We start from the raw sequence: 10,170 nt of genomic DNA, 5'->3' as shown, positions 1-10,170 counted from the left end.
TCTGCTTCTTTTAACCTCATTATATTTATTACATTTGCTAGTTTATCAGCTGCTTATTGACCCCCATTTGATGTACAACATTTTCTAATTAGTCTTTTTTACCTGCATCAAATATGTTGGAGCAATACATTGGAGCAATGTGCTGATTTTGATGAAACTTTCAATTAGTGATGCATCCTGTTGATTGGTCAAAAGGGATCTTGAATCGTTGGAAAATTCTAAATTAAACTTTGTGGAGCTTCTTCATATCCTTATCCAGGACGCAGAGGAGAGAAAGATGTTATTTAATGTCAGACATTCTTAACACTGTTACTATAATTAAAAATACGCTGTATGTGTGCAAGAGATGTTTCACCTTCCTTTTTTCCCAAGAGGTCTTCCCCATCCACTGTGGCCAGCAGTATGAAGCAACATCGCAGTCAGTAGTATGGAAATTAATTTCTAGATTGGATAAACTTTTGCCTGTACCGGATATTAAACAGGTACTGTATATTCTTAAATAATAAAAAGTGCTTTGGTCATTTTCTGAAAACTATGCAAAGGTACCATTCCAAAAACATGACAATCTTAACAGTTTGTGTGAGCCGCGGATAATTTGACAGAAGTTGTTGTTAATTACTGACTATAAATATTTGTTTTAAGTGATTTAGCACCTGATTTTTTATTTTTTTGTATGACTGGGTACAATCCTCAAGCAATATCCCGTTAAATTTTCTCAGTTACCTCTAATGGTATCTTATGGTAATGTTCAATTCAATTCAATTTTATTTGTTAGCGGCCAATTCATATACTAGTAGTTATCTCAAGGACACTATTTCAATAGAGCAGTTCTAACCGAAGCTCTTATACACGTGGGGCCTAATGCAGATGGTTAAAAATTGTAGGGCAATTAAAATTAAAATGTTTTGCACCTTGAAAAAAAAAAAAAAAAACTTTTCTAGCTTACTTTTTTTTTTTAAATGTTTATAGCTTTCTGGTGGAAGCTCTTGTATTGTTGTTCTCCCTCTTTGAGGTTTGCACATAGGTTTCAGTTTCAGTCAGCTGGAATAAGTTACTAGGAATTGGTTTTTACAAAATATGGCCATTACTTGCAGTATTCTGGAAAGTTTGCCACATGAAAGTCAGTAGACGATTAAAATGCTAAATCCTTTTTTTTTTTTTTTTATTGGTTTTGAACCCTGAAGCCACAGTGTGTTGTAAAGCTTTGATGTCATTAGGGCCTATGCTTGGATTGGGCTTGAGCCTGCAACTACACCTTGTATACAATTGTATGAAAGGTTGACGGCACAAACCTTTGACAAATAACGACATTTCTGTGATTTTTATCATTGGAGAAGGGTATGGAACATGAAACTCAATATTTGCAGCAAACATTCATGCATTAGTTTCTTTTTATTTGCATAAAACTAGAACAAAAATACATCATATGTATAAAAGTTTTGGGCAAACCATACAGAGTTATCCAGTCTCAGCATTCCCCCTTTACAGGTCTCGGACCCTTTATCAAACTCATTAAGGCCTGTCAACAGTGGTTGGTTAGGAACCGTTTCAACACTTTACAAATGAAACAAACACTCTTTAACCTTCCAACAACGGTATGTTTTATAATAATCCATCCTTAAGCTTTCCCCTTTTTTCAGCTTCAGCCTTTGTTACGAGATGCTGTATAGTTTTGCTTCCCAGAATTATTTGGCTGGTATTTAGTGGAATCTAATTCCTCCTTCAGCCCCCGTGCAGTGTTTCCTGTGCCAGCTGCTGCAAACACCACCAGGAAAACATAATAGAAAATCACCCCCCAATGCCTTAACAGTTGGGGAAGTGGTGGTTTCATGAACTGCCTGCTCTTTTTTTCCTTCAAACATCCGCTTTTGCTTAAGTATTTTTGGCCCACTATTTTTAACTTCATCACACTAAAACCCATGCAGAGTTCTGTAGAATGTTCTGCTGCCTACTTCTGACGTTGGATTTAATGATGTGGACCACAGGTATGGTTTTCTCTACTGCCTCTTGCATTAAGGTTTTGTTTGCAGGCAGCAGGCTTTGGACGAGTGAAACACCACCCACGATGCTATATGAATGTGTATTGTGCTTAGAAAAGTCTTTAAAGGGGAACTTGGGCCAACTTTTTCAGCTTAATAAACCCCGTTTAGAAAGTATTTGGAATGGTTTAAATGCCTGTTCGCGGTGAAAAATGGTGACCCCCCCCCACCCCCCTCGAGGCGAACCCAGGCGGAAAAACCACCTTGCATACTTTGGGCTACCGTCCCGGTAAAATTGGAAAATAGGAAGTATGCGAGAAGCGAAGACGAGCGAGAAACACGAACGGCTTTTACGGCAATCCACATAAAACGCAACACGGCTTGCCCTCAATAACGGTTAAGTGGTTATAGATGTATTAACCCACCGCTCGGTAGATTATTGCTCCACACGAAAAAGTTGCCGAAGGTAAAAAAGGGCACATCAGCCAGGCGGTAGAAAAGGGGAAGGAGGGTGCCGCAAGATGATTTTTTAAATACGTTGTTGAAAATACAACGTTCCCAGGAGCTTGTAGGGGGAGTCGTTGAGAAAACATGCGATGAACAAAAGTGAAAACCAGCGAAGAAATGGCTAGAGTTGCCAAGTTCCCCTTTAACATTTGTCCTCATTGCTTCCTCTGGAGGATAAGTGAGACTGTTCTTTATTCAGTCTGTCCTTTTCCTCCACATCTGTTCCAACTGGCGCCATGTAATGTATGTCTGTGTCCGTTTCGGCATCACTTATTCTTCTCAGCAGCCCTTTGTCAGACAGCCACACAGCAAAGCCAGATACTAGTAATATAGTCCCGGTGGCGATGAGCATGATGACAGTGCGGAAAGGGAACAAGCGGTATCGGTGACCGTCCTCCTGTATCTTGTCCCACGGCAGGGGCAGCACGTCAGGAAGGCCTATTATGGGTTCCCCAACCAGAGCTCTGAGGAGTAGTGCCAACACAAAGCCACAACAGGCCCCGTAGTGGTTCACCCTCTGAGATAAGTAGAAGATGCATATCACCTGGGGAGCCATCATTGAATACATGACATCTGCACTGACGACCCAGAACAGGTGAATGGACTTTGTCATCATGGCCAGGCCTGCTCCCATCAGTCCGCACAGGAAGATTGACACTTTAACCACCACAATAATATTTTTTTCCGATGCCTGAAATAGAGGAAATTATTTTATAAGCCATCAAGTTTCTTTTATTAAACCAAAATGTGAATCACAGTGTTGATTTTTGAGGTGTTAAAAAGAAAAAGTGAGTTACTTAATCCTAAAAAACCTAATAAGACCACATCAGTGTAACTTACAACAAATTGCATACACTTACATTAGTGTTGAATGTTTGCCAATTAATTCGACTGATCGCTTCAACTCTCAACTACAATAATCATAAAGCAGTCAACATTGCTCATCAGGAAAAAGTCTCATTGTGCCACTGTTCACCAGCATGAAGGCACACTTTGCTGTGTGCAACTGCTTGAACATGGGGCCTAAAAACTAAGCCGTCAACCATAAAATACTGCAACAAATGGATTTTTTAAATCTACTCACAGCAATTTAAGTTATGGAAATACTTTAGCTTACAACCAAGAACCTGTTTAGTTATTTTTTAATCCTTCCTTTTTGTTGTTCAACCTTTTCGGTGGCTGATCAGTGGTCACGTGAGGTGTTACCTGTTTGTAGATGATGTTCTTGAAGACATTGCGGCCCAGCTGGGAGCCTGCAGACAGTAGTGCAGAGTCGACTGATGACATCACCGAGGCAGCAAGTGCTCCCATGCCAATCAGTGAGACGTAGAAAGGACAAAGATGCTGAAGGGCAATTGGCAAGATCATACCAGATTTGCCCTGTTCGTAAGGGCTGGGTAAACCGTAGGTGGTCTGGTTCCAATCTGACAGACATTAAGCACATGTAATTAAAAACAATCATACTAGTCACAGGGAATAGGTTTGATTATTAAGAATATATCAATTGGTCAAGTTCTCCTACTCATAGTACTACAGATGATTGGCAAAGATAGTAAAGACAATAAGAACATCTAGGTACTTGTAGATGCCGACACTGCCCCAATGATGAGTGATGGGATGCCAAGGATTGGGCATAATACTGCCCCAGCATAGCAGGTGATTTTAGCTTGTTTATCTGTGGCTGTGGACAGGACTCTCTGGTAGAAAGCCTGGTAGCAGATCCCTCCGATGGCCTTGGAGAGGAATAAAGACAGGATTGGATTGGAGAATGGACATTAAGCTTGAAATGGTTGTCCATAAAACACTTAAAGGTCCAATGTGAAACATTTAGGAAGATCTATTGTAGTGTAGTCTTTTTCTTTAATCTTTAGGAACTACTAAAGACGTTTCAGTGTCCATTACCATTAGCAGTACGTCATCTATCCAGCGACCTGTATCCTCCAGCTCCAGCTTGCCGATCCATGGCTTCTGGTACAGCTTGGTTACCGCAGCAACAGTAATGTTAGCTGAGGAGGGGCTTGTCAGGATAAAAGGCACACAAAACCACTGAAAATAGGGAAGAAAAAAAGATAGAGAGTAACACATTCAGTATATCAGTCCTGCATAGTTCTATGGATAAAAAAATAGTAGTCAACATTTCAACAGTCAACAGTGTAGAACATTTTAATGGCAATCCATCCAATAGTTGTAGCCACACCGCTAGGTTAGTTATTATGCAGAAGTGCTTTGAATTTTCCTTAAAATGCCATGTTTGTACCAAGCCGAGGAGCATGAACATAAGCTGGATGACATCAGTATAGGCCACAGAGTACAGTCCTCCCATTAATGTGTAAAATATTGCCACAGCAGCAGAGACGCCCACAGCAAGCCTGGAGGAGACATCCATCACTACACTTAGCGTCCCTCCTGTAACCACAAACATACATTCACAGTGAGACATGCACAACTTTCTCAAAACTCAAACTCAGGTGCTGAAGCAACAAACTAAAATTGATGCCATGTAATTTTTGCAAATAGCATGATAGTAGTGCTATGACTAAACAGCATTTACATTGACTAACTCAAAACTAACCCGGCAGTAAATGTGTACTCTCAGGATATTAAGATTTATAATTAAGACTTTGGCAAGAAATTAATTCATGAAGTGTTTGTTTCTGACTTACCCAGTGCACCGAGGACACACGCTATCCACAAGATATCAGCAAGGAGAGCGGGAATAAAAATAACAGCAGCTACACTGTTGCCATATTTGTTTTGAAATGGGTCCATGAGGGTGACATAGTTCTTCGACCGAATAGGCTTGACAAGGAAGAGTGCACCTGAAGTCACACGAACGGAAACATTTTAACTTTAAACAATCACCAGGCAATGGACATTTTTTTTTGAGTAATTATGGAGCAATTTAAGGTTCACTATTTATCACCATGTCGCATCTAAGCAGTTGTATTTGGTCTCACTCACCTATAATCAGGTGTATGATATAGGCAATGGGTCCAGTGGCCCAAACCAACCCCTTTGTTGGATCGTAGACCACTTCAGCACAACCCAGGATATAGCCTCCTCCCACCCAAGTGGCTGCAAAACATTAGCACACATATAGGCAATGAGAAATTATTTAAACATTAATATACTATGATCATCTATGATGTTATTGTTATTATCATCATTATTCTACCTGTCATAGTAAAGATGCTGACCCAGATGTTGAGGTTCCGCCCTCCAACCATTGCAACTTCACTGCGGTTGCCCGTGCACTTCTTCTCTTCACGCTTGGACTTCCTGGATGCCCAGATACCTGTGCCCAGTACGATCATATAAAACACTCCTATGGACAGCAGTCCTGCCCAATTTACCGCCATCCTCAGTGTCTGTGGGGAAAGGACACAAATGAGAAAAGTGTTTATATTTCCCTTTTCAGAAAATGATACATTGAGCATGCATTGCCTACAGCTAATAGAACATTCAATTCAATTCAATTTTATTTGTATAGTGCCAATTCATGACAGAAGTTATCTAAGGACACTTTTTTAAATAGAGCAGGTCTAGACCTAAATATCCCAAATATTTTTGCCACTCAGAGCCAGAGTTGTGCAGTAATGATTGGGGTTGGCGCCACGGTATCGAAGTCCCGCCCATACGCCTGGCTGACCCAATCGCAAGCAGGGCTCAGCTGTCAATCATTACATAAAACCCCCTTTTTATAGCTTAAAAAAAGAAATTAAAACCAAACTTATCAGACAACAGAAACAATCTTTGGTAAAAATGTATTTGACGTGTACTTTGATTTTTTTGTTTGGCCCATTTCCCATCTGCTAACATTGAGGCAACATGCTCTATGATCTATACTGCAGCCAGCCACCAGGGGGCGATCGAGGTGGTTTGGGTTCACTTTTAGAGAGCTGGTTCTTTTGGCTCGGCTCACTATAAAGAGCCGGTTCTTTCGGCTCCCAAGGTGGGGCTCCTCAGATTTTTTTTTGTGGGCTTTAAATTTAATTTATTACCCCAAATTATGTGTAAAATGAATTTACTTAAATGGTAAATACAACTATATGCAAATTGTTTATTATTATTATTGCTTTATAATATACTCAAACATGGGAAACGGGGTGCTTAACAAAATGTAAAAAATAAATTATAAAATACTAAAACAAATCTCAATTAGACAAAAAGCTTCTCCATATGAAATTCTAACTTTGTACAGTCTACACTCTTGAACTGTCTATCACATTAAAATGTGTCCAAACTTTACGTTTCCTGTCACTCATTTTCCTCACCTTTCCAGCATATAGTCTCTATCTATGTAGTGCCAAGTTCTCTCGCTCTCTCGTGTCTCCCTCCCTCCTGTTCACATGCTCACTGTGCCGTGTGTGTCTGAAACCCCTCTACCTACTTTGTCAGTCCAGTTCTTCAGGATCTGCCCTTCCTTTTAAGAAATTTACACTACAATAAACATTTTAAAGGAAATTGAGTAGGTGTGCCTGAATCAGGGAGTAACAAGCTGAAGTTTGGGTTCAAAAGAGGAGAACAGTGAACACTTGATGTAAAGTATGTGTCACTTTTCTGCCCCTTTTGCTCCTTAATTACACCAAAAGAACGATATGAGCTGTTATGTAATTCCAAAACAAGCCTGTTTTTTTTAGAGGTATTTACTTTAATAATTAATAATCAACATTTTAGTTTAAATAACGAATTGAAAGAAATAATGGCCCAACAGAAAAGAAACATGTCACTTGATGTTCATAATTTATTTTCACGAAGAGGTAAAAGGGAATATTAGGATATATGTTTTGTGTCATAATAATTATTCAAATAATTTCACATACCTGTATTGCCTTTAGAAAATGTCGAGTAGGGTTACGGTTAAGTTTGAGTAGAAATCTCTCCAAAGCCACTCGTCACAACAGTGAGGAGGAACGGTGACTACTGATGCGGAGAGATGTGTGATGTGGAGAAGACCTGGCATAGTTTCAACTAATTTTCTCTCACTCAAGTCTCGAGTTGATTACCCAACTAATCCTTTCAGCTGTATACGGTGGCCCTGAGGGTCCAAACACAAAATTTCATGAAGCTCAACTAAATTTCTACCACTACTACTTGTACTACTAATTAGTAAAACAATATAAATCCAATATTCAAACTGAACATTTAGCAGCACTGTGAATCAGAGCAGTTTGAATTTAGAAAATGTATATCTACGATAGATTTTCTGCCTTTGCATTTCTGGTGCTTGACACACTCCTAAAATACCAAATGCACACTTACAGCAAAGAATAATACAAAAAATGTACAGTATGTTTATTTACCTGTTTTGTCTTTAGAAAATGTTGAGAAGGGGACAAATTTAGGCAGTGCCTGTGCTCTCACTGTGCGTCTACGGACACACGGACGTCTGACTGTAAAGTGAGTGTTTCTATTTTCTTTCTTATAACAACGTGGCATGTATGTACACAATTTGTTCAAGCATTATCACGAAGTTATTCCCGGTCGTAACGTCAGCCAACTGAACTAGATCCTCTGCCAGTTGTAACAACAGTGTGGAGGAGCAGTCTTTCCTGTTGGGTTAGGTAAAATGGTTTCTTTTTTTGCACCACCAAACAGCACAGACAGTTAGCATCGCATAGTTGAGCATTTAGCAACTAGTGCCAGATATTTCTCGCAGGAGTTGGTGAAGACTGAAAACAGAGCAAAAAAAATTGTGAATATTAGATTCATATTCACCATGTGGCCAAACAACACAACTCCAAATTAATGCTAGTGTGGCCTTTTATCAGCTGGATTTGTGAACAGGTTCATTGTGTCAACTTGAAAGGGGATTATATGTCTGCCTTATGAATGAAAATTCTAACTTGCTTGACACATTCTGTTTCTTCGGGAACTTCGGGTTAAATTCTAGAATCTAAAACTTATAAACTAACCAATAAATGTATTTTGTGCAGCTTTACTCAGGTTGGAGCAGTTACAACTTTAATTAAGCTTAGTGTAAGTTCAATCAGAAAGAATATGCTACTCATTCCTTCCTTTCATCAAATTTTGCCACCATCGCCATCAGCTAATCCTTTCGTTGCTGTCAAACTTTAACATGTTCTCTCTGCTTCTGTCAGCTATTTCAGTGTGACTGGTTGCAACCCTCCACCATCCCATTCATCTTCAGTTCCATCACTTCCAAAACCAGGTCTGAATTCACCACCAGACCGCTTTCTTATCTTTGTACTTTAAATAAGTTTGTTCCATTTCCAATTGTTAACACTTAATAAATACAGATTAATTTCTACTTGAGGAGAACAACCCAAGACAGTCCCTCCATGGAAGTTGCAAATTTTGCGTGTCCTTTTTCACCAATTTTCACCACCACTTTTCTGCAAATTTGAGCAATCATTGTAGCACTCCGAGCAAAATGTTGAGCCATTCGTCACCTAGCCCTTTTATTCTCACTGGAATGACTTGTCTTCGATTTTTAATACAATTATCTTAAAATAATAATAATAATCGCAAATATTTGTGAAATTATTGCTTTCTCACGCGAAATGCCTAAGACTTTGCAACATGCATCACAATTTTTAAGAAGAGCTGCTGTGAATTCAGACATTTTAGGCAGTACAAATCCCACATAAAGCCTACGAAATGCTGGAGGGACTGAAAAGACACATATTTATAATAAATAGAACGCATCACACTTCTTCCTAATAAAATCTCAGTGCCAAAGGATGTAAATGTGTAAACAAATGATTGACGATGACCACCAAGTGCAACAATGTTGGCTGTATTTCCTGACTGATCCTGACACAAAAATGGATATGATGTCTTCAGAGAGACACAATGAAGTGAGATCAGCTGTTACCTTCAGTCTCAAAAGTCACTGACAGTATACCGATACTATTGCAGGTATCCTAGTAACCACTTCTGACTTGTAACCGGACCCCCTCAAACATCAGCAGGGAAAGAGCTCAGTTAATGACTGCTTTGAGGATCAGGTTCTGCCGGGTTGTAAACATACACTGTTGGCAGCGCTTCGTTTATGTGAAGATGAAACATCCCTTACACACACTCTGTCGGAATTTTGTTCTCTTTTACCTGACAGGTGATTAAGCGGACAACTGAAATGTTATGGGACTTCTGGGTGCAATCCTCGTTGGGTAGCCGTACAGTGAAATGGGAAGGAAGGACTGAATGATGGAAAAGGTTGTAAAGAAGGAAACAATGACAACTTTCTGCCTGCTGATGATGTGGTTGGCTCCCATGGATTTCTTTGATGGTAGTAATGATTTATAATGCAGGAGGTTTTGGGGTTTTTTGAGCATGAAATACACATTTTGCTAAGCAACATTTAAGTGGACAGAATAATGGATGCATAGAATACGTTTTGCTCATAATTGACATAATAATTCACTTTGTGGAGATCTACTTTTTGTTTCAAAGGAACACTGCTTTTAGGATTTACCATAAAAGATGGAAGTGAAAAATGAGACTGCTACCTCAAATTCAGTCTCTTAACAGGTCATGGATGACCTACCAGTCAAGCACCCTGGACCATTTCACCAAAAGATCACCCTGTCATGTAAAACCCTGGACTTCTACCTCACACTGTTGCTGCTGCTGGAGAATGTGAAGCACAGTGAAAGTTTAATGCAACATCATCCTGTAACGACTGAAGTTTGTAGGTTTCCTAACTTTACATCTGAGGCAG

At 39.5% G+C, this 10,170-nt stretch overlaps 1 protein-coding gene across 1 annotated transcript; it reads right to left on the bottom strand.

The window, feature by feature from the left end:
- Positions 1-2,595: 2,595 nt before the first annotated feature.
- On the bottom strand, positions 2,596-5,845 carry LOC118342763 (high affinity choline transporter 1-like). The gene is made up of 8 exons (XM_035681416.1): positions 5,662-5,845; positions 5,448-5,561; positions 5,150-5,305; positions 4,744-4,892; positions 4,389-4,532; positions 4,066-4,219; positions 3,693-3,910; positions 2,596-3,177 (listed from the first exon to the last, which is right to left on the bottom strand). Exons 1-8 carry the CDS (start codon positions 5,843-5,845, stop codon positions 2,629-2,631), a joined length of 1,668 nt encoding a protein of 555 aa, XP_035537309.1. The 3' UTR covers positions 2,596-2,628.
- Between the last annotated feature and the right edge of the window lie 4,325 nt (positions 5,846-10,170).

This window comes from Morone saxatilis, unplaced genomic scaffold (genome assembly GCF_004916995.1).
Source record: "Morone saxatilis isolate NCDOM2014 unplaced genomic scaffold, NCSU_SB_2.0 Contig10, whole genome shotgun sequence".
Lineage (NCBI taxonomy): Eukaryota > Metazoa > Chordata > Actinopteri > Moronidae > Morone > Morone saxatilis.
The sequence above is the reverse complement of the archived record's forward strand: the minus strand, read 5'-3'. Positions and strand labels throughout refer to the sequence as shown.

Coding starts and splice junctions, on each gene's coding strand:
- LOC118342763 (XM_035681416.1), bottom strand. CDS start 5,845: ATGGCGGTAAATTGGGCAGGACTGCTGTCCATAGGAGTGTTTTATATG. Junction 5,562..5,661: donor CAGCATCTTTACTATGACAG/GTAGAATAATGA, acceptor AATGTTTTGCAG/CCACTTGGGTGGGAGGAGGC. Junction 3,911..4,065: donor GGCAGTGTCGGCATCTACAA/GTACCTAGATGT, acceptor AATGTCTGTCAG/ATTGGAACCAGACCACCTAC.